The sequence below is a fragment of the Crassostrea angulata genome, chromosome 3, assembly GCF_025612915.1.
Source record: "Crassostrea angulata isolate pt1a10 chromosome 3, ASM2561291v2, whole genome shotgun sequence".
NCBI lineage: Eukaryota > Metazoa > Mollusca > Bivalvia > Ostreida > Ostreidae > Magallana > Magallana angulata.
Window position 1 is genome coordinate 56,482,830 of NC_069113.1, and position 25,564 is coordinate 56,508,393.

The window sequence follows — 25,564 nt, forward strand, 5'->3', positions numbered from 1 at the left end:
TCTGAAATCCGGTGGAGCATATTTACTCACAGTTTACTCTTTGGATAATCAATTCAAATATTTACACACTGTTCATGATTAGATCATCGCGATTATTATGATGATTCTAATGGGTTTCATTTCAATTGTTTACATCTTCTATGTTTGTTTCAGCACCTTGGACGGACTATCCGGCGGGTACCAACCCCTCGCTCTTGGTGAAGAAATTATACTGTGGTTTCATTAATTTTCGTGGGTATCAATTTTCGTGGATTTTCTGAAAAACACAGTTTCAAGGATACGTAATTTCGTGGCCAATGATCCTATCAATACAAAATGTTTGTTGAAATTGAAATTCAATGAACATCTAATTTCGGGGATCAACTTAACAACGAAATCCACGAAAATTGGTATTCAACGAATATTGATGAAACCACAGTACATCGCCAAGCCTTTCAGTCTCATTATACTAAACTGTCATTAGCTAAAAATAATATTTATAGAAAAGATCACGTGTAACCATTAGCCATGATTCGATATGAATTCGTTGACCCTATATCCTTCACAAAACCCAAAATCAGAACAATATCAATAGTAATCAGAGTGAAATATAGATAATTATAAATAACATCCTTAAAATGTTTGATACGATTTATCTATCAACGAAGACATTATTTCCAAAGATTGACCTTGATTTCTGATTTATCATGGCAGCGTCGACAGCCCCTCTTAACATGCAGACAGTATATTTAACATGTTAATTAATTAAGGCCTTTTTCGGTCACAACATTTAATTTATATGTAGGCCACGTCCCGGCTTGTTATTTTAACTCCTCTATCGACAGTTTGGTGCAGAACTTTTATAACACAAGAACACATGTTCTATTATGCCTCTCAAGAGTACTTCTTGAATGTTCAATTTAAATATATATATAAAGCGCACCTATTATCTTTTCATTAAAATAATGCTTCTATAATGAGCGGTATTACGGCTATATATATCCGAATTAGATCAAACAGGAGGGCCGCTGACGTGAGATAAACTGGACGCCTGTCGACGCATCGTCAGCATTTTTGCATAATATCGCTAACCCTCGGTGCTAACCTAACATGTTTCTGACTCAAAAAAACCTTCATTTCTTTCTCTTTGCACATGATTTAAATAGTGGAAATGGATGATAGGTTTCGCAAGAGACCACAACTATGTAGACCCCTTCAATTCAATTCAGAGTCAAAGCTAAGGAATTTTAAGATACTTTTAACTGTATGGTCCAAGATTTTTTAACAAATCTGAACCGCATGTATGTCCACGGAGATCTCTTACCGACAGTGAAGAGACCTTTTAAACTATTATCATTGTGCCATTGATATTTGAATATCAGATCTATTTAAGTTTGTTCTTAATGGCCATTTATACGGTCTGACCAAATAACATCCGAAAGTGACAGTAGCGGAAGTATTTATCCCATATCCCGGAGGAGAAAAGATCAGGACTATTTTGCCGATGGCCCAGAGATTGTGTGCAAACCTACTATGCCATTCCCATCACGATTACACACATCGAGTTATAACGGACGGACGGGAGGGGGGTGGGGTGGGCAGTTTAAGATTGATCAAACTTTCATAGAACAAACGAGAACTGCATACTAGTATGTACACGTGAAATTGGAATTTGCAATGGAATGCCCTAGATCACCGGGATCAGCACCCTCCTATACAGATTACACAGTCTCTGTCTTTCAGGTGGCCATTTCACGGTCCGCGACATCCTTTGGACACCGTTGATCCTCCTTAACACGTCTTTGATGTCCAACTACCCGGATGATAATACAATGCACACGTGCGATAATTATCCGGGGCGGTATCCAACAATCTGCTTTACGGTTGACGAAATTCTCACCAACGATTGTCGCCATTGAAGTTCGTCCGATCCCGATCGATATAACGGGTGATTCTTTGATAACCTCTCGCAGCATGTGTTGTTTGTGCACCTCCGTTCATCACACAATCAAAATCTAGATGGAGACATTGATATCAGATTTTACACTTCACCACTATATATAATAGTTAAAAATATCTGATGGAAATTCTTCCTATGAGAAATTTTAATCCTTAAGCTGATCAAGGACAGAAAGGAAAATGCACTGTGACTAATACTCGTTTGAGACTGGAACACAATCAAGCCCGAAATCGACGAAACATTACTATCACATGTTGTAAGAAAACTCCCAGGTTTCCCTTATCTCAAACTAACAGCACTAATTATTTATTTCTTTTTAAGAATGACTCTTCTATTTATGAATCTATTTTTTGATTCTATGAATTTATGGATTTATTAGCGGTGCCGGACATCTCATCGAAAGACAACTCGCCGAATGCGACAACTCATCGAAAGTCAACTAATCGAAAATTAAACTCATCAACGTGACATGTCAACGAAAGACATCTCGTGGATGACGACAACTCATCGATATAAATTGAAATAAAAATATTTATTAGCTGTTTAATTAATTCATCGATCAAACAATTTTCAAATATTTTAATCGTCCCAAATGACTATAAAATGTTTCGAACGTCTGAGACATTGTCCAGGAAGTAATCTTTATTGTGTTGGTTATTATTACACAACCTTGGTGTGCTGTAACACGGTACTAAGACTTCCAATTCAATGTCGCACTCTTGCCGATGAAAGTGTTACATTGTTGTCTTGGAAGAAAGAAACAAAAGATAATTATTTTTAATAGAGCTAGAAAAAAACACGTTCTCAAGGCAAGTGTTAACCTTCTAACAAACAAGTGTCTACCGCTCAAACCGCGATCACTTTATAAAACAAACACGCGTCTACCTTTAAGATGGTATGGGACATATGTAGATATTAACAGGGATAGAGTACATGATAATTAGAAAACTTTCACAGGTTAAGAATTTTAAAATTGACAATATTTAGCCAAAAATAGGTTTTGAAAATATTTGGAGAGGTAAAAAGAGTAAAACCCCTAGCGGGATTCGAACTCACGGCTTGCAGATTCGTAGTAAACCGTACCCACTGTTACAACCCTTTGTACGCTGTTAAGTGACGATATCGGGAGAGAAACTACTTATTTAATTACTCTTCATTTTATTGTTTATTTCGATAACCAAAATGTCACAACATGGAGGTGTCCCATACCACTTTAGGTCTGTTCACTCTATAACAAACAAGCCTCTACCGCAGCTTTGAGCGTCTACATTTTTAGACCCCATTCACAGTCAATCGCTTGATATTGTCAAAATATATCTTTCAAATGTTACCAAATTTCCTCAGAGAAACAGTAAAAAATACTACGCATATGTTTATCTGGACAATCAACTCTCAAAAGGAATTAATTCAAAGCAAAATTAGAGATGTCAAACCACAGGAAATCAATTCATATTTTTAATACGCCACAAACATCAAAAGCAAGCTAATTCATGTCAATTGAAAATAAATGTCACAGTTTCCTTGTCAAAGCTAAACACTCAGTAAAAAAATAGTTTTGACATATCGACGTATCGCAGCACAGGTTGACCACGTGACAGGACAACATGGCGACAGAGGAACGATTTACATCGGGATCGAAAATCGTGGGAGAAGGGTGAACAAAAAATTATGCTCCAAAACGCTTCCTAAGACATGTATCAATATTAAAGTGATATTAGGCTTAAGGAAAGATATTAAAGGTATTTCAAATTATGAGGCAGTAGAATCGGGGCCTTTCCAACTGAGCTCGTTCCGCTTACCGGAAAAGCCCGCCGAGAAGTCGTCAAAGCAATTAAAACGTCAACATTTCAAAATACTGACATAAAGATGATGCTAAGGTTACATATACATTGTACAATATTAAACTTGTATACATTGTAATTGATATAATGAAAACAATCTAGATTTTTGATACTTTTAAAATATTACTTAGTTTGAAGTTCCGTAAACCGCATCGAAAATATGCGTTCACAAACACTTTACAGACTTTAATTATCGATAAAACTGGTGGCCAGAGATGTGAATTACGTCCTGGGGCCCAGCATGGATCATGGGGATAATAAATATGATCACCGCGGAATAAGCCTATTACATTTATACCAAAGGAATACCGATCCCGATGATTGGTATTTGGGCGAGATAATGAGATACTTTTGATGAATATGGTTCATGGTGATACATGTACTTAATTTCAATAATTAGCAGTCGATTGGTTTTTAGCTGGATATCGCAGTCAAAACAGAACCTTGATAATTTATTTATCTGTCCACACATGGGCCTGTTGACCAAGGAAAATCGGATAAAGAAAGAAAGAAAGATACATGTAGATAGATAGATAGATAGATAGATAGATAGATAGATAGATAGATAGATAGATAGATAGATAGATAGATAGATAGATAGATAGATAGATAGATAAAATGAGGGAATCTGGAAGGATGTTTGGAATATATAAGGTTTATTTTTTAAAGTTTAATTTGATCTTTCTATATTTCCATATTTAACGACGCGAGATAAACGTTTCATTTGCAGGGAAGTTTAACGTATGGCTTTACGGGAAGCACAAGGTGTAAGTATGTAAGTATATTTATACACGGTTCTGGGCGAGACATTCTCCAGACGGCGGCAGCAACCATTGTAAGTTACCGAGGGACGGCCAACAAGATCAGGCCTCATTGGTATTCCAGCAATGTCTGCGTGACAGAATATCTACCGAAATGTTTACACAGAACAAATACATGCATGTAGTTTAATGTATTGTAATCAGATTCAAGCGTTTTTTTTCTGTTTTTTGCTTTGCCTAATTTTCGACAGTAATATGTTTTGAGCATATACCGGTATTTTCATTACAACCACGTAGTTATTCGTGTAGCACAGTGCCTTTGATAAGAACACCCCCCCTTCCCGTCTCGCGTCACAGGTACCCGTTTTGGTTGACCAATATTTCTATTATTCAATGCAATTTAAAAATGATGTTTTGACATTATTACAAAACATCGAATAATTTTGTTTGTAAGGAAGTATGATGAACGCCATATACCCATTTAATGGTTTAAAAGAATAATCTGAATTGAATAACAATCAAAAGTTAGAATTTATAGGTACAAACCAGTGTCCTCTGTTCCTCCTCCCTAACACAACTAACACTGTTCTAAGTCTGAGAGAGAGAGAGAGAGAGAGAGAGAGAGAGAGAGAGAGAGAGAGAGAGAGAGGGCGCAAACGACTGCATAGTGCATACATACATCATTCTTGCCTTGCACTGATTTAGAGGGGGTGTTGGTATTTGTTGGTATTATTTTAAGTGTTTTATAACGTTTTGAAAACTATTTTAGCTTGTATACCATTGTACACTTATGTTTTCAAAATATATCTATTTTATAATCTAAGATGGATTTTCAAAGCTGCTTAAATTGGACTGTATGCATTAACCACTTGGTCATTGAGAACATTTAGAACATGTAAATGTATACAAATAATTTTCCAATAAAACGAAGAACCAGTGCAGTTTTAAAATAATCAAAATAATAAACATCCAAAACGAAGTCACAATTCGATCATATCAACGGCAAACGTTTTCGCCATTCTCAATAACGCTCTCTGTCATTTCATTTTGATACCCAGAGTTCGTTTGATGATAGTCGCCTTATATTGTAGAGAGTACAGCCATTTATACTTTACATTTATTATGCATCTACTAAGTATTTTACATTTTAAGAAATCCGATTGTCATCATTCTAAATACCGAATCACGACATAACGTGACTCATTACTTACTTCAAACAATTTATATTATGAGAGAGAGAGAGAGAAAGAGAGAGAGAGAGAGAGGGGAGAGAGAGAGAGGAGAGAGAGGAGAGAGAGAGGAGAGAGAGATACGAATATGTGACGCTTTCTTTCATGATACATCATCGCATGATGGTATGAATTATTACAGATGAGATTTACTTAGCAATTCTCTAGCTTTATACCCACAGGAACCACCAAAGAAAGTGTTTTGTTGATTAAATAATACTTGTATTTGTCAACAATTATCTATGGCGTAATAAAGTGTTCCAAGATTTTTACGCGCTTTGAATGACATAAACAGCATATTATTTTCAAAACCCGCCGTGAAAAGAATTGATCTAGTTTTGAGCCCCCCCCCCCCACACACACACACTTGGCTGATACTAGTACATCATCCGCACACTTCCTTGACCGGGATCACATGCTCGCTATATATGGGCAAGGTCACGACTTTTCAAGGTACCGCCCTTTCTTGATATGCATACCAACATGTTCAGTCGCTGCAATCTTGTACCATTCCAGACTTAGAAAGAATCTGTAACCATTCCTACATGCATTGACATTTGTACTGTGTGGTTACTGAAAAAATGTCCCATTTAATGTAATAAATCTCCAAGAAAGAAATGCAGCGTTACCATAATTACCTAGATATTTAGGCAACCGAAAGAGGACATGAATATTCTAATGAGATAAAGAATTATAAACCGTTGTCATTGGGTTGTCACCGGTGCGTCTTTCTGGCGCTATACTCGGTAAATGGTGCTATATATTGCGTTAGGTATATAGTAAATCACTCCTTGTATCAATATATTCATTACCATATCGTAGACAGTATGGACATGTAAAAACAAACATATAAATATTGTACAACAGGTATATCACGTACGTACTGTTTGGCATTTCTATCTGGAGAGAACAGTTTTTTCGGTCGCTTTTGAAGTTGTGATGACTATGTAAATTCTTCAAAATAAGTCGAACTGGTTGGCAGACAATCCTTGTGTAAAAGTCAAAACTGGAACATAACATGGCCATTGGGTTAAATATGAATTTGAGATGGCGGAGTGGGTTATCTATAGATCGCCCATTGACAGCTCTAATATCCGTTCTTTGCTTGAAGGCTCTAGACCAAAATAAGACTTCGATCAAAATGGGGAAGAATGCAATTATAAGCATTTAGTACAATCTGCTGGAATAAACCTCTAATCGAAATTAGTTTAAACATGCAATATAGCCTATAATTTTGATAATAATACGTGCATGTAAGCATTTATTTAAAAGTCGCTTTAAATCCGTCTGAACAAAAACACAGTCGAGGAATTCCTGGTTATCAATGACACAGGCTATACAAGATTTGTAGACAAACGTTGAATTACAAAAAAGTTAAATAACAACGGAAAGTCTGACAAGGCATCGAGTGTTTATGACCCTGTCTCAATATCTGTTGACATCGTACGCGTCCGCACTTTCTTAAAGCGTACATCGATGTTCTTACGCAAGACAAATAGGGCCACATGAAAAAATATTTTTATCTCGTAATTATTACGAGTATATTATCTCGTTATTACGAAAAAAGATCGCGTTATAACGAGAAAAGATCTCGCTATAACGAGCTATTTTTCTCGTTATAATGTCCTTACCTAGCAAAATCATTTTATCGACAAAGCCAGGAGAGAAAACCTCTGCATACGACAAAAACACGCAAAATCTTTTGTGTCAACCATGTACGAAAGAGTATTTATTAATATAATTCAAATTGTATACTCCTTTGTAAAAATGCATGATGCAAATTCTCGGTAATAATAGCAAAATTTCTTTGTAAAGATCAAACGAATACAAAATAATCTATAATATTGCACGTAAAAACACACTGTTGTTCTGTTCCGATATATCTTCGATTCACATTTTGTTTTATTACTCGATATAAAGTGATTTACTATATACATGTACCTAACTACATTGTTAGCAAATCCATGTGTAAAGGTTGTAGGTTTCACGCAGCATATGTTCCTGTAAGACATCTGTGAGAAACGTTGAGAAACCTAATATACAGTGTCAGCTTGTAACAGCTGATTTTACAGGGTAAATGTCATGTCATGTTGTAAATTTTGAATTTACCGGGAGGCAGCAAGTACAAAATTTACAACATGATAATAATTTTTGTATTTACTGCCACCCGGTATAAATTCAAAACTACCAACATGACAGTAAATACAATATTTACAACATGACTATTTTTGTCGTGTTGTACATGTAGATTTTGTATTTACATTCAAAATTTTTACAACATAACATACAACATCTGAACTTGTTTCAATGCCAGTGTCTTCATCAATACTATAATAAAGTGACCAGAACCCTTAACCCCGCCCACCTAACTTCTATGTTTAAATTTTAAAGCCTGCGTTCTAACCTATTTGTATATCCTTATGCAGTAAAATATATTTAAACCAATATTTAAAATGATAATGTATTGTGTGGTTTTTTTTGATAAAACTTATAATATTATTGTTAGGAAAAGACTACTTATGTTATTTAGAACTTGTGTCCAATCCATTTGATTTAATCAATAACATATGTTGATATCAAACCAACGCCGCCCATCCGAAACCGCATGTAGAATTTACCACACAGCTTGGAATGAAGAGTTTTGAATGAAGGACTTAAATGAAGAGTTTTGGATTAATTTGGTTTTCTTATCTGTGGTTTTTATCTGCGATATAAATCAGATATACATTGTCACACAAAGACTCGTTATGGTGTGTCAAATCCGGCGCCTAATCAAGGAGAAAGTCGAGAGCAGACCTGAATGGTCTAATTTTCTCATGGGAAGAAGTAAAAAAAAACCCGTTAGGTATATAAAATAATGTCGACAACCCGTCCCTGTTGTACTATAATTCCTTTTTTTTATTCAAAAAAGCATGCCACAAAATATGAGATTGCATTTTGATTGGCATTGTTAAAGTTAGAGGGTATTGGTGCAAGCTTAATCGCTCACATACAATGTCAAGTCTATTGGCAAGGGCCCTCTCTTACTCATTTAATGCTGTTTACTGGATATATATAATTAACAAGCAATTAAAGAGGTTAGCTCCTTAAGTTTTGGGTCGTCATTTTGGGTTACCTCTAGTCTGCAAATTCTGCATGACATATTACATGTAATTCTAGTGTTATATTTATATTTTCCAATGCCAAATAAACTTTATTGAATAAAATTGTTTTAAAAAATTACATTTTTACCAAGTTTTGTAAGGGACTATATTTTGTGGCGGAAGGTTCTTAAGAAGGAAATGAACAATTTTCATAACTCACTACTTTTAGAGTACTGTTACTTTCGCTTCCAAATTTTCAGCGCAGACCAAACATTCTAGATAGTTTGTGTATTACGATATATTCATGATGATCTAAAAACATATTTAAATAATATTTTGATATTTCTATCGATATATTTCGGCATATTTAGCTTATATTTCATAGAACTTAGGAAAAAATAAACTCCAATTTTGGCCTAAAATTAGCTTATTTCATGCTATATCTCAAATATTTGAGATTTGACCCCTACTTGTTTAACTTTTGAATAAGACATCAAATGTATATCTATTTGTATGCAAAGTTTTGGAAAGATGACATTACTATAATTTTTTTTAAAATTTGATTACTCCAAAAATTTTGTAACATCTGTTGTTGTGTTTATTATGTACTGGCCTTTAAAGCCCCCAGTAAAGGAATAATTTTTCAATTTTGACTTAAATTTTAACTTTATAGTCACTACATGTGTTCAACTTCATACTACATTAAAATCATAATTAAATAATAGTTCAGAGTATAAATATTTGTTTGATTTCTTCAAATTATCAATTTCCACGTTTCAGGAAAAATATCATTTCTGTTTGGGGCACTATATTTCCAAATCAAAGTAATGAAGTACTGAAAGCCGGGCTCTTTTGGTGTGTCTTTATGCATATTGTGTAGTAAAGACTGAATCTCTCTCTCTCTCTCTCTCTCTCTCTCTCTCTCTCTCTCTCTCTCTCTCTCTCTCTCTCTCTCTCTCTCTCTCTCTCTCTCTCATGCTTTTATTGTCGGCAAAGCGTCAGAGAGCGATCACTTTTTGTAAGCGGCTATAAACAAAAATATGTCTGTCTAGTAGAAATCAAAGTACTGAAGTACTGAAAGCCGGGCTCTTTTGGTGTGTCTTTATGCATATTGTGTAGTAAAGACTGAAAATCTCTCTCTCTCTCTCTCTCTCTCTCTCTCTCTCTCTCTCTCTCTCTCTCTCTCTCTCTCTCTCTCATACTTTTAATGTCGGCAAAGCATCAGAGAGCGACCAAATTTTGTAAGCAGCTATAAACAAAAATATGTCTGTCTAGTAGAAGTTCAACAGTTGCTGCCTTGAATTTTGCAATAAGCATTATATATTCAATCCCCATTTCTTTATCGCGCAGCAAAGTAGTTCATGGAAATTCATGCGCATTGTATGTGTCCAAAATGCATAGTAATGTTTTAAAAACACGTTATTAATAAGAAAACTAAAAAAGATAGACAATTCATTCGAAATTAAAAAAAAAAGAAATAAAATGCCAACACTTTTGACAAAACATGGCTCTTTGTGTAACTATTTGGTATAGCGGAAGCTTTACCTTGACGCTGTTTGGTTTTTTGTTTATTTGTGCTATTTATAGTAACATTGGCAATTTGCCTGCCTATAGCCAGGACTCTGCTTTCAGCAGAGCCCGGCTAAAAAATTAACAGTTGCTGCCTTGAATTTTGCAAGAAGCGTTATATATTCAATCCCCATTTTTTCAACGCGCAGCAAAGTAGTTCATGAAAATTCATGCGCATTGTATGTGTCCAAAATGCATAGTCTTGTTTTTAAAACACGTTATTAATAAAAAAAACTTAATAAAGATAGACAATTCTCTCGAAATTAAAAAAAAGAAACAAAATGCCATCACTTTTGACAAAACGTTGCTCTTTGTGTAACTATTTGGTATAGCGAAAGCTTTTTCTTTGACGCTGTTTGGTTTTTTATTTACATTTGAAGTGCTATTTATAGTAACATTGGCGATTTGCCTGCCTACACCCAGGACTCTGCTTTCAGCAGAGCCCGGCTAAAAATGGCATGTGACATGGGTCACAAATAATATAAATGAACATTTCAGGTCCCCATCTTTATATTCAAGTGGATGATTGAAATTACTTTTATTTCAGGTGCCAACCTCCTTAATTCAGAATGCAAAACTACACCATAATTAAAATCTTTTAAGGTTATATGTGCTTGATGAAATTTTACTGATGGAGAATCTTTTAAAATGCTTGCGCAGAACAATTTTGGGGTGGGGTGGGGAGTTTGCCTTTATTTATTTCTCCAAGAGAGCGAAAAAAAACTTATTCCGTGTGTTTATCTGTGTGTGTGTGTGTGTCGGAGAAGGTGGGTCAGAGCTTTTGAGGTACAGCGCTTTCTTTTTTCATAAATTCATACTAGAATCCTCTTCCCCCTTTTTTTACCGAATAAAAATAATGCCTTTTTACCGGTATCTCAGTAGGGGGTCGATATTGCTTTTAAATTACTTTGTACACCGAACGCAATTTGACGCATGCACTGACGCACCACACATCGTTGTAAGATGACGCATCGCGGTGTTTTACTTGTTCATAAATGACGCCTTACATATACTTAAAATACAACATGCGTCTTGATTTGCCCTTCAAATGACGGAATACACATTGTTATATAGCATCTTAAATTGATTATACTTGAATATCTACATTTTCTAATGACTTGAAATTCATCAGTAATAATACTATACGAATCGATGTTTTAATGTATAGTCCACCATTTTTCATCTATGACTATTTAAATATTTTATCAAACAATTGCTGAAAATTACAGAGATACTGGTAATATTAGGAAAAATTCTTTGAATATTATGAGGTTATCAACCCTTCGGGCTTTATTGGATTTGATCACACCTGACCGTGTTCGATCACCTCATAATGTTCATAGAATGACTCCTTATTCAGTTTAGGGAAACAATACAACACAACAGCCCCTTCAAGATGGGATAAATTTGTTAATATTCAATATTTTAATTTTTTTTAAAAGATTAATCTTTATTATTAAATAAACCCCTTAACACCACACTAAGATTTTAGTAATCAAACTTGCAATCTATTAGATATGAAATATGATAGTTATGGATAGACTACCTTAAGGGGGCTGGGGGGTGGCTGCCATTTTAGACAATACTGATCTCCTTTAAAAGAAGAGTTCCGTAAAAAAATATAGAAAATGATAAAATTTTATATTAAAATATATGAAGTTTTTCTTTATCAAATAGTAGTTGATAGCTTCAGAAATCGCATATAAATTTTTCAAATAAATCTGATGGTTTTATATTATATTATATTTCGACCCCCCAGCCTCCTTAAGAACTTGAGCGTCGCATGAAGTCGATGAAGGACAACATATATCCACCATTTTTCAACGATCAAGGTCTGGACTACGTTTTGTGAATCCTTGTCGTCCAACTGCGACAACAGAAGGACCTTGGTAAATTTAAAAAAAAGAAAAGAATGCAAAAACTCCAGACGGAACATTGATCTATTATTGTATACGACCTTGACACTAGATACACATCGAAATCTTTATAGCGATTATAGCCTTGTTCTCTTAAATGATGATTACTTGTACATGTAACACAACGGGCACAAATTTATGCGAAAGACAGTCACAGGGATCTCCCAAGCTCGCGTGTATTGGAACAATTACAGTGTATATCAGGTGGGCCAATGCTCGGAGGGAGGGGACTCGGAATGACCGGTGCTGGTTTATGTTTTAAATACGGTGTACAGGTGGCGCCTCCTTTGTGTTTTTGATCATAATTTATCCATCTTTGATTAGAGGCGACTAAAGATTTGCCATCCGATAAAAAACATTGTCCTAATTTGAAACCAACTGACTGTGAAAGAAACCATTTATCTATCATGTGCAATATACAGGTACAAAATACACAGGTAAAAATATACAGGTAAATATATATAGGTACAATATACAAAGGTATAATATTTACGATTAAACCCCTTTTTACTCGTATTTTAAAAAACATACAGCAAGCACACAAAATTGCATCCAATCTCCATGTGATATCTGCTTGTGATTTGTTCTGCTTTAATTGTTACGTTTTTTCCTCATGCTACATTCTTGTAACAGGGAAACCATACTTTTAACCCCCCCCCCCTTATATGACACTTCAACTGTCACCCACTCGTTTACATCTAGTCCTGGGTTTTGTCTGTCTTAATATCGCCATAAATATTTTCAAAATAAAATTATATCAACACCAAACGTGTACATGTTTATTCATGTCTAGGAGCCCGGTTTGTCAGAGAAATATTAAAAAAACCCAAAAACCAAATACAAATGAACGAAAGAATACATAAATGCTTAACAAGCTGTATGAAACCGAACAATACCGAAAAAAAACACGACAGTTGAAGACTTCCAGTTCACTTAATCACGTAAAACAAATAGGTAAATAAGTAAATAAATAAATAGATGAATAAATAAATAAATAAATAAATAAAGTCATTCAAATAGCTATTCAAAATAGATTTCTAAGCTGTCAATAAGATAGATCTTTCAATGAATTTTCAGGATCAAGTTACTGATTTAAAATTATATGTCAAGGTTAAATAGAAATCGATGATGTTGTGTTCAAGTGTAATATATACCGGTATAAGTGCTTGGGTATTTGAATCGGCGTTGTCTTCATCGAGAGATTCTCTCCCCCCCCCCCCCCCCCCCCCCCCCATATACAACATTACATACATTTGCATATATATGCATTTTAAAATAATTGTGGCCAAAAAACACAATAAATCAATTTTTCAATACCAAATAACACCAGCGAGTTCAAAACAAGACCCCATAAATACCGGAAGAGTTTTCGCGGCTCCACCGTCTGATTTGTATGCGCATAAGACCAAATGATGCGACCCCTGCTCCATATATCATAGAAAAACAAAAGAAAGTCTCTATTTTGGTCCCGTGGTCCTGTTTTTTGGAGTCTGAGTTTTTGTCATTCCATCTTCTTGTTTTCACGATGACGCTTGGTGTGAATTCCTGAGGTCACCCTCCTGCTATATATAAGGCCAGATATTTCAACAATTCTGTTTAATGACACAAGGTTGATAAGTGATTTGTTGCGAAGTAAGGTGGCTACATGAACTGCTGTTGAAACCATCCTGATTATCTTGTAACTGTAATGATATAAATTAGCAGTTGTAAAGATGAATCATCGGAATTCGTGGTTGCTAAATCTTTGAGCCATAAAAACGCGTCTGCCCGGTGGCATGGGTGGTGCCCGTGGTGTCAGGCAAACAAGTGTCGTTGACTGCACCTGCGTAAGACACCAATCCACCGCAGGCTAACCTTTAGGCGAAGCCTGTACCTGGGTAGGACACCAGTCAATCGCAGGTTAACCTTTAGGTGAAGGCTGTACCTGGGTAGAACACCAGCCCATCGCAGGTTAACCTTTAGGTGAAGCCTGTACCTGGGTAGGACACCAGTCAATCGCAGGTTAACCCTTAGGTGAAGCCTGTACCTGGGTATAGAACACCAGTCAATCGCAGGTTAACATTTAGGTGAAGCCTGTACCTGGGTAGGACACCAGTCCATCGCAGGTTAACCTTTAGGCAAAGCCTGAACCTGGGTAGAATACTAGTCCATAGCAGGTTAACCTTTAGGTGAAGGCTGTACCTGGGTACCATACCAGTCCATAGCAGGTTAACCTTTAGGTGAAGGCTGTACCTGGGAAGGACACCAGTCCATAGCAGGTTAACCTTTAGGTGAAGGCTGTACCTGGGTAGAATACCAGTCCATTGCAGGTTAACCCTTAGGTGAAGCCTGTACCTGGGTAGAACACCAGTCCATAGCAGGTTAACATTTAGGTGAAGCCTGTACCTGGGTAGGACACCAGTCTATCGCAGGTTAACCTTTAGGCGAAGCCTGTACCTGGGTAGGACACCAATCAAACGCAGGTTAACCTTTAGGTGAAGGCTGTACCTGGGTATAACACCAGTCCATCGCATGTTAACCTTTAGGTGAAGGCTGTACCTGGATGGGACACCAGTCCATCGCAGGTTAACCTTTAGGTGAAGCCTGTACCTGGGTAGAATACCAGTCCATAGCAGGTTAACCTTTAGGTGAAGCCTGTACCTGGGTAGGACACTAGTCCATCGCATGTTAACTTTTAGGTGAAGGCTGTACCTGGGTAGAACACCAGCCCATCGCATGTTGACCTTTAGGCGAAGTCTGTACCTGTGTAGAACACCAGTCCATCGCAGGTTAACCTTTAGGTGAAGCCTGTACCTGGGTAGGTCAACAGTCCATCGCATGTTAACCTTTAGGTGAAGGCTGTACCTAGGTAGGACATCAGTCAATCGCAGGTTAACCTTTAGGGGAAGGCTGTACCTAGGTAGAACACCAGTCCATCGCAGGTTAACCTTTAGGTGAAGCCTGTACCTGGGTAGGTCAACAGTCCATCGCATGTTAACCTTTAGGTGAAGCCTGTACCTGGGTAGAACATCAGTCAATCGCAGGTTAACCTTTAGGGGAAGGCTGTACCTGGGTAGAACACCAGTCTATCGCAGGTTAACCTTTAGGTGAAGCCTGTACCTGGGTAGAACATCAGTCAATCGCAGGTTAACCTTTAGGTGAAGCCTGTACCTGGGTAGAACATCAGTCAATCGCAGGTTAACCTTTAGGGGAAGGCTGTACCTAGGTAGAACACCAGTCCATCGCAGGTTAACCTTTAGGTGAAGCCTGTACCTGGGTAGGTCAACAGTCCATCGCATGTTAACCTTTAGGTGAAGCCTGTACCTGGGTAGAACATCAGTCAATCGCAGGTTAACCTTTAGGGGAAGGCTGTACCTGGGTAGAACATCAGTCAATCGCAGGTTAACCTTTAGGGGAAGGCTGTACCTAGGTAGAACACCAGTCCATCGCAGGTTAACCTTTAGGTGAAGGCTGTACCTGGGTAGAACACCAGCCCATTGCAGGTTTAATTTTAGGCGAAGCCTGTACCTGGGTAGGACACCAGTCCCTTTAGGTGAAGGCTGTACCAAACTGCAGCAGGGTGGACTGGAACATGCTACATGTAGATAAGTGTCTTGTCACGGGGTATAACACAGTTCATAAAGCGACCACAGTTGGGTTCGAACCAGCGACCTTTGGTTCCTTGCCTTTGACCACCAAGTCATATCATCAGTTATAATTTACCATCATGTTATGTATCGAAAACTTATAAATACCATGATGATTAGGGTATATATATACATGTATCTATAAGCTTTTGAGTTATGTTCATGTACTTGATATGATTTAAGGTGGCTATATACACCACTTTTTGATGACGCAGTACGCAAAAAAGTAAATCTGGAAGCATGCAATTCCGGTACTGGCTGATTTAAACTGAGGCGAATTGTATGGGGACCGCTCTTTTAGAAAAATTTGTTAAATGAAGAGATTGAATTTGATAATTGGAAAATTCATTACTTACAAGTAATGTGGTATGTGACACCTTCATGTTGTGTGGTATTATTTATCGAAATAAACAATAAAATCAAGTATAATTTTTTAAATAGTTTCTTTCTCATCATTGATGTGTTACACCGTAGCGCAGTGGGTTAGTGGGGTTACTACAAGCCTGTAGGTCATGACTTCGATTCCCGTTCAGAAATATAATTTTTATTACTTTCCAAAATTTTCTAAAACGTATTATTGGTTGAATACGGTGAAAGAAAATTCTAAACCGGTGAAAATATTTCAATTATAATATACTTTAATTTTGCATTAAAACGAATATATTCACTTATACAGACCTATAATGAAATATGTATGCATTTATCATTCCAACATTATATTAAGGAAATTTTCTTCAACTCAGAAATGAAAAAGTCCCCAAGATGTTTGGGCCTTGAGACTTAGGAACGATAACCCTTACCTGAGGAACTTTCATACCAAAAAATAGTTATAATATTTTTTGTGTTTATTTGCAATGATTTTCATTCAAGTTTTTATGTCACATTTATTAAAATACATTTTCTTTTAACATCAAGAAACTTTTTCAGATGATTTGTCAACAGAGTAAGAAAATATGAAAAATTATGTTTTGGGGAAATAATAAAAAAAATTACAATAACATTTTTGTGTCCGAAGGAAATATCCATCATATGACAAAACATTTCTCTCAATTTGTTAATAGCTGTCTTTTTAAAAAATATTTAACAAAAACACGAAAAAACATTAAAAAATTCTTTTAAAATACCTACAGTATCCCTATCATCATTTTAATATTTGATAACTATATGTTTTGTGGTCTTCTATCGAAAACTGGAATAAACTGTGGGTGTATAGAGCCACCTTAAGCAGCCTACGTGGTTTCTGCATTTTCTGAAGTCAACCGATTAATCAGGGGAGGGGGGGGGGTAATCTTGTTTACCCGGGGAGGGGGCGGGGGTTCCAAGGCCTACGTTCGGTTTTACTACGTGATTTTGATAAGCATAAATGTTACCCCCCCCCCCCCCCCGACTATCCTCTAGATCCGTGCATGTAGTAATTTCTGAGTTACATATTGCACCTAGGAAAAAAGATAAGTAAAGATTCGCTTGGAAGATTCTCTGATGCCTAACTATAGTTCTAACATAGGTTTATATAATTATCTGATTCATGACTCTCCACTCATTAGAAACGTTTTAACAAGTCCTTGGACTTTCAGTAGGATGTAACTATCTATTTCTTGCGTCAAAACAAGTTGAAATGACGCTGGTTTCAAGCGAAATATACACCGATTGCGTAGCCTTAGCTCAAAAGCCAGACAAATCTTGTTGATTTCAAAGAGCCATGACTGAGTGGCCTACAATGAAATAGACAGACCTACGTTACAATGCTGTATGACACAACTACCCAAAGTCCAAGCTCCTGTTAAAATGGTTCTAATTAAATTAAAAGTAAGTTACTCTGTCTTAACCTTCAAAATAGTTTGCGTGTTGTGTATTTATTTCTGTATACGTTGTAGAATTCATCAGATTATAGGACACGCACATTATTCGGTGTCCTCGGCTAGTCTTTGCCAAGTTTTCAAAACCGTAGAATTAATTATGTCAATATACGAAGTATTTATCGAATTTAACAGATATTCACAGTTTAAAACGGGCATTGCTGATAAAAAGACTGGAAGCGTTTTAAAATAAGTAACTTAAGTTTCCCCGATCCTCAGCTTCGAAGTATTTTTTTTTTCATCATATAAGTGTTATTTATCCTCCAAACTCTATAAATGAAATAAAATAAAAAGAATTTTTTTATGATATCCATGCATTTTACTGTTGCAATTTTGGACACGATGGATAAAATGGAATAAATATAGAAGTTGAGATCGATTTAGTAAAAAAAAATGTTTTACCGGTGTCTCGAACCCCTCTATCTTTAGGTTTCCGTGGAGCCACTAAGACAAGCAGTTCTTTGAATAGTTGTATTATACGAACACTACAAGACTAAACAAATTTGTTTTGTCTTGTAAAAGACAGATTTATAGTACGATAAAATATATTCGAAATAATTTAGAGTTATCGAACATAATGATAACCTTGATCATCATGATTCTATGCATACAAGTTACATGTACGTGCATGAATATATCTGATTTAATTTCTTCTAAAGTAAAACATTATACTAGTCTGCAAGATAAGTAAAAATTATTTAGGATTTTAAATTAGACATATATAAACTCTCTTGGTAAATTTCCACAAAAGACATTGCCTTAATTTGTATTTCTGAGTAAAATATTAATTTTCAATCATCTGATAAACTATTTCAGATTTGTATGTATTTTGACATATTTATGTATGGATGTTTAACATATATATGTGTGTGTGTGTGTATGTATTGATTATAGAAATATACATACATGTATATGTACTAATTAAATGTTCATGTCTGTCCTAGCTCTTTGAATAATCCAAATCTTTCCCTCTTGTATATATTTATTTAACATGTCAGGCACGTAGCATCAGGGGGGGGGGGGGGGGCAGGGGGGGCCTGCCCCCCCCCCCCCCCCACTTTTTCTCGCAGCAACAAATTTTTTAAAAATTTACATATAAAAAATAGAATTATCCTGGAGTTGGCCCCCCACTTTTTTGGGAGTATGTAAAAAAATGATATGAAAATAGGAAATGAGGAGTGAAATTGAAGTACGCCAGCCTCCCCCCCCCCCCCCCCCCACGGAATAGGATTTTGAAGATTTTGGGAAACTTAAAATTTCCCCCTTTTTTTCCTTTTTTTTTTTTGCCTGTCAAGATTTTTTGGATGTGTCGCCCCCCCCCCCCCCCCCCCCACTTTCAAAAACGATGCTACGTGCCTGCATGTTGATTGCTTTAAGTATACACTCTTCATGTTGCCCTTGAGCATGTTGAGGGCCCTTTATTGGCCAATAAAGCAATTGAATTGAAAATGTATTATATGTACATGTAATGTATCAGAGAGAGAGAGAGAGAGAGAGAGAGAGAGAGAGAGAGAGAGAGAGAGAGCTCACCCCACGGACGCCCCATATGTGGAATCGAATTGTATGTGTGTTCACAATCAATGTCACATAATTTTCTTATTTTACATAGAAGGCCGCGTCAATAAAACCATGAAATGATTTAAAAAAATAGAGACAGCGAAAAATAAAAAAAAATCGAAATACAGTTGTACGACTGATAAAACTACTTCCAACCGGAAGTGTACATCTTGAGAAGGAAAACTCGGAAAAGGAACGGAATATGAACGCTTGTAAATTGCATGTAGTTTATTCATGGTTAAAAAAGATTCCCTCTGTTGACACGACTTAAATTAACGTATATGGAGGATTTACCCAATGTCAAACCAATTCATGCTTTCATCGGCGGGAAATTTACAAAAACGACGTAAAATTCACTTGGACAGAGTCGATTGTTTCACCCTTGCCAAGTCGAGTGAGGGCAGTTCCAGCTTAACGAATCCGTTTTTTTGTAGTGAAAGCAAAAGTAGAAAGCGACATAATTTATTCCCAATTTACAAAACTCGTAAGAACGCCATGAATGATCAAGATAAAACATTCGCATTGGGTGCCCCCGGATTTCAGTCTGCTTCAGATTTTCACAGACAGGAAACTTGTCCAGAACTACCCTCTGCTGAAGCTGAGGACAGTCCAATTAAAAGTATTCCGAAAATCTGTGCGGATTCGTATAAGGGCCAGAAAAGTATTGCATCATATTTTAACTGCAACAATGATAAACAAGATGGTAAAAAAATTAGACTTGATACAGACAGTAGGCTCTCTTCCAACATATCAACTGAAGCTTCTTCTGTGATCTATATCAGTGATACCGATTCAACAAGCAGGTCACCCAAAACCACACACCGTTCAGATCCATCCAACAGCCAGACTGGAACACCTTCAAAAATGTATTCACCAATTAAATTACTCAGAAAGTCTTCAACCATTTATGTTAGTGACTCAGATTCTTCCACATCAAAAGCGAATGGTGAACAAACTATGCAAAAGTTACAGCAAAACGATGTTGTGAAAGCATTATTTGAAGGGCAGAGAAACTTGGCCAAAAACTCAAACACAAAGAAAAGAAAAAGGGAAGTAGGAAAGAAAACATTTCCTATTTTATCTAAAGTACCAAGGACTAAGGTAGCTCTTTTTACTAAGGAGCTGGAAGAAATGAATTCCTCAGATGATGATGTGTTGTGGACAGCAGAAGAAACCACTGACTCAAAGTTTGGTCTTCTTGGTCATCAGCCTCAAGAGAAAATAAATTACTTTGATAAAATTCCAGATGAATTGTTGCAGAAAATATTTTGCCAGTTACCTATTTTGGATCTTTGCCTAAACTGCAACAGAGTGTGCATAAGATGGAATGAAATTATTTCACAGGAAAAGGTTAATTTTTATTAAAGCTTAGCTCTTTTGCATTTAGTCCACAAAACTTTGATATTTATTTGCACAAAAAAAATCAGTTGAGTATGTTTTTGATTTTTTTTATGGAATTTGTAGTTTATGAAGTGGAAGAAGGCCTACTATAAGCTTAAAAAGGACAACCAGTCATCTGAGGAATCAAAGACAGCTGTTAGGCGAATCATGATGGAGAACGGAATGAAAAACACATCAGAGTATCTATCTGGACTCATTAGGTGATCTCTTTAGTGCTGAACAGTGAAACATCTTTACTCCATAACTTATCCTAAATTTTAAAATGAAAGCAAGTAAAAATTTATTATGTATTTCTTAAGGACATGTTTTTTTTTGTAATTTTAGGTACTTCAGTTCTTTCTTTTCCTTTCCTGTGTCTGTGAGGAAAGATATGTCAGAAAAAATGCAGCAACACAAGAAATATACGTGGGCCAAAGCTCTGATGGAGGAGAGATTGTCAGACCTCATCATTGAGGGGGTAAATATACAAATTATGACATCACATATAGAGTAAAAACAAGGTCAAGATATTCCAAAGGTGGTACACAGGGTAAATACACAACATTTTGACATAGAGAGAGAGAGAGGGTGTCAATACACTGGGGCTTGATATCCTATAGTGGGGAGATGCACAAAAACATGATTTCGTGGAGGTGGTTATTATAAAGAGTCATATTAATTTGATATTAACCGAGAGTGGTAAATACATAACAAAATTTAACCATTTCATAAATTTTCAGGAAAAATACCGATACTACAATTTACAAGAGGTTATACATGTATCTGCAATTTTAGCTTAGAACATGATTTTTAAAAATATAATTGCTTGTAATAGGTTCCAAATCCCTGGAGTTTAATCATCACCCTGGTTGTGATCTCAGAGACAGTGGCGGACGTACAGGAAATCGTTCGTTGTATGTCACGTTCTATGTGTCTGACAGAGGAAATTCTGGAGATGTTGTATTGCTGTGCATCCATTTTGTTGGTGATGAAATTCCTCAAAAGAAGTGCTGTGTGGAATGGGTAAGAGTACAAAATAACTGAGAGATGTGGAGAGTGAAACAATTTCTTGAAATAAGTCGAAGCAATCCGATTAAGCACAAAATATTTGTTTAACTGTATGTTACTGCATGTATGTACATGTGTAGCTTTAGTTAAATTAATTAACTAGACTCTCATATTTGTCATGTTCTTTAAAAGAATTTTAACAGCATATAACTGTTCTGATTGACAGGATGCATTACCGGTTGTTCTATGCCCTGTATCTGTTTGAGAATTCCTCTGTGGCTCATTATGGAGATCTAAAGGCAGTTACCAAGGGAGGTCAACAGAGCATTACCAATTACAGGTATTACAAAACTAGTGACAAGTTAGGCAATATCAAATTAAATAAAATTGTTAAACAGTAAAACATACTTATAGCAAAGTTAGCGAACTTGCTTATAATGAATTGATGCTTGTTGGGAAGTGATTTTCATTCTCCTTGTGAAGATAATGGGTGTAACAAATTAAGTTTGAAATGAAACAAAATCGCCCTTCCCAGGAACTTTGTTTTAAGCACGTTTTACTGTAAAGTACTGTTAATTTTCCAAGTAGTTTTGCAACGCCCTGATAATTCAATTTGTAAATTTAAGAAAATGTTTGCTTCCCTTCCCCCTCGCCCTGATGCTACGTGCCTGTATCCATGGTATCAACAAACTTTGTTGCTAAATATTTGCATATTTTTGAAACCACATAAAATAATTGAGAATGAAAGGTCACAGCATGGGGCATTTGAACACGTGCAATTATTCAACAGGACACTGGAAACGATCGGCACTTTCTTGGTTCAAACAGACATGACTTTTATCATGGGTACATTAGCATATTTTGGATGCTGTGGGGAATGAGCTAATACACTAGGTGATCTAGGATTTCTCTATTAGAATGTTCAACATATCGCGCTTTAAAAGAAAAATTTTCACCACTGAACTTATTGTACATGCATGTAAATAGGGCAAACACAATGTCACGGCACATTCATAATATTCATGGTTACAATGTTTCCGCTTTGTTCATTTGTTGTTTGTTTATGTTGTTAGTTTATGTGATAAGTACTATTATTTAAGAGCGAAAATAATCCCATCATGATGAAAAGTAGATAAACATGAACGCTATTATATTTTTTTCCCAAATCATAAAAAATTCCAGGATGTTTGCTACTTATCTTTTATTTGGTGTCTGTTCTGCTATGACTATAAAAGATTTTACTTGCGGTTTTTTAAAGTTATCATTATTATTATCCTATGTGTGTTTCTTTCGCAGAAAAATAAATCATTAATATATCTGTAATTAACAGAGATCCGCGCATCACTCAGAGATTTCAAATACTCAAACGAGTAATTGAACAAAATGTTCACTTACCCTTCGCTGATGGTACTTTCTTATTGCGTTTCCATGATTTCTTATTGGCGCCACTGACAGAACTGACCCAGCGTTATCAGTACCGGTGGAACTTTATACTAGGCTGACATCATAATCAGATACAAAGCAATTGCAGTCAAACTCGAATTTTGTTTAGTATTACGATTTTCTGTAATATAGTTTCCCACCGCTTGATATCTTACAAGTTCTCGTAGTATAACTTCATTACGAAAATTCGTAATATAAGATCTATATTATATGGTGGCATAGATCTGCCACCACTTGTCAGATAACTATGTTTACTTGTCAGATCTTGATGTCGACTTGTCAGATAATTATGTTTACTTGTCAGTTCTTTAAGTCAACTTGTCACTTATACACGTGTTTAAGAACTCAACACTTTAACCTTTCCACGCCCAATTTGTGCCATCCATTTAAAATAATATTTTCTGACAAGTCGACATAAGAATCTGACAAGTCGACATAATCATCTTTTAGGTCGATATAATTATTTGACAAGTCGACATAATTATTTGACAAGACGACTTAACATCTGACAAGTCAACATCATTATCTGACAAGTCAATTTACAATATGAATGAAAATTTCCTTAAAACTATTGGCCATGTTATTTTTTTCAGATAGTTATGTTAACTTGTCAGATCTTGATGTTGACTTGACAGATAATTTTAATAACTTGTCAGATCTTATGTCGACTTGTTACCGTAGATGATTATGTAAACTTGTCAGATATTTATGTTGACCTATATGATATGATGATGACAAGTAAATGGCAGTAAGTGACACTAACACACTTTGACAACAAAATATTGAGTTTCTAGTCACTGGTTATTTTCTGACAAGTCAACATAAAGATCTGACATTATCAAATGAGAAGTTAACATAATTATCTGACAAGTGGTGGCAGATCAATGCCACCATAATATTGCAAAGATTTGTAATACACATTTTAGTAATATTATTTATTTAAGTAATATTACGATTTTTCATATTGGACTGGACTGTTTTATCGGTTTACAAATAATGGTCTGTAATGGTACCATGTTAATTGTAGTCATGTACAGGAGTGATTACAAGTCAAAACGAGTTCTTTTGTTTTGTAGTCGATCAGATACAATAGTGAAATTAACTCATGAACAGCTACGCATTGTTAACCACAATGTCCAGGCAGGGGAAGTAATCAAAATCATTGCTTTTGCAGGTGAGTTGTTAGTTGTTGCAGGTAGACATTTTTTTTCAACTAAAGTATTTATTTTTAAATGAAAGCCATTGACATAAATTGTAATACCGTAAATTCTTGTGTATAGCCCACACTTGTGTACAATATGCATCCCTAAAGTTGGGTGTAAAATGCTGAAAAAAAAACGTTGCTTCTTTGTGTACCGGTAATACGCAACAACAAAAAACCCAGAAAATTTTCAATCAAGTTTATTGAAAAGTCATTGATGTGCATGCACTGATAATGTATTTTAAGCACTTAAAAGCAGTAAAGTTTGTAGATCTCAACATCAACAAAAGCAATTACTTAATTGATAATTAGTCATGACCAATTCTTTGATTGTTTTTAAAAATCACCAGAAAGAACCGTTTGCGTGTCTTATATTGTCATCATCAAGCCGTACAAATGATCATTAAAATTTTTACAGTGTCTATGTAAAATAATAACATTAAATTGCATAATGGGACACAAAGTAAATTAGTTTTAAATCAATTAATCATAATTATTGCTCTTCCTGCACTCGAATGAACTGTGATGTGTGACACGGGAGAGGTGCTTGCTTCTGACACCGGATATTGTTGAAAAAACATTGACCTCACTATGAGTCAACAGATGGCTGGTTATGTAATGGTGAATACACAGGGAAAACTTGTTTGATGACAGGAACAATGGTCTTAGAGGATTAATGTTCTAATACATGGAAATAAAATTAATAGTACCATTTTAACAAGAGCTTGGACTTTGTCTAGTTGTGTCAAACAGCTGATGTTGGCCTGTTTATTTTATCGCTGGCCACTCAGCCATTGCTCTTTGAAATTAACAAGATTTGTCTGGCTTTTGAGCTAAGACTACGCAATCTATGCATATTTCACTCAAATCAAATTTACATAAATATTTTGAATACATTTTATCAATGACTTTAATTTTAAATCTAATAGTACAATTGCTAAAAACTATATGCTAGTAGATATAAGTAATAAGGAATCATTTTTTAAACATTATGAGGTGATCAAATACGGCATGATCAAATGATAAATAAATACTTGTAAGTATTAATTTAAATATTGTGTATGTAGGAACCGGTAAAACTACGACCCTGGTTCGCTACACCCAGATGAGACCGTCCATGAAGTTCCTGTTGGTTGTTTATAACAGGTAAAACAT

General features: G+C 35.7%; 1 protein-coding gene across 2 annotated transcripts in view; it reads left to right on the top strand.

Moving 5' to 3' along the window:
- The first annotated feature begins 19,521 nt into the window (after positions 1 to 19,521).
- LOC128176717 (F-box DNA helicase 1-like) overlaps positions 19,522 to 25,564 on the top strand; it is a 46,960-nt gene continuing 40,917 nt past the window's right edge. For both annotated transcript variants that reach the window (XM_052843231.1, XM_052843230.1), the window contains exons 1-7: positions 19,522 to 20,727; positions 20,842 to 20,978; positions 21,103 to 21,235; positions 21,593 to 21,780; positions 21,992 to 22,105; positions 24,285 to 24,382; positions 25,477 to 25,555. In XM_052843231.1, coding sequence (XP_052699191.1) covers positions 19,675 to 20,727; positions 20,842 to 20,978; positions 21,103 to 21,235; positions 21,593 to 21,780; positions 21,992 to 22,105; positions 24,285 to 24,382; positions 25,477 to 25,555 — 1,802 coding nt within the window. In that variant the 5' untranslated portion in view covers positions 19,522 to 19,674. The remainder of the gene's footprint in view (positions 20,728 to 20,841; positions 20,979 to 21,102; positions 21,236 to 21,592; positions 21,781 to 21,991; positions 22,106 to 24,284; positions 24,383 to 25,476; positions 25,556 to 25,564) is intronic.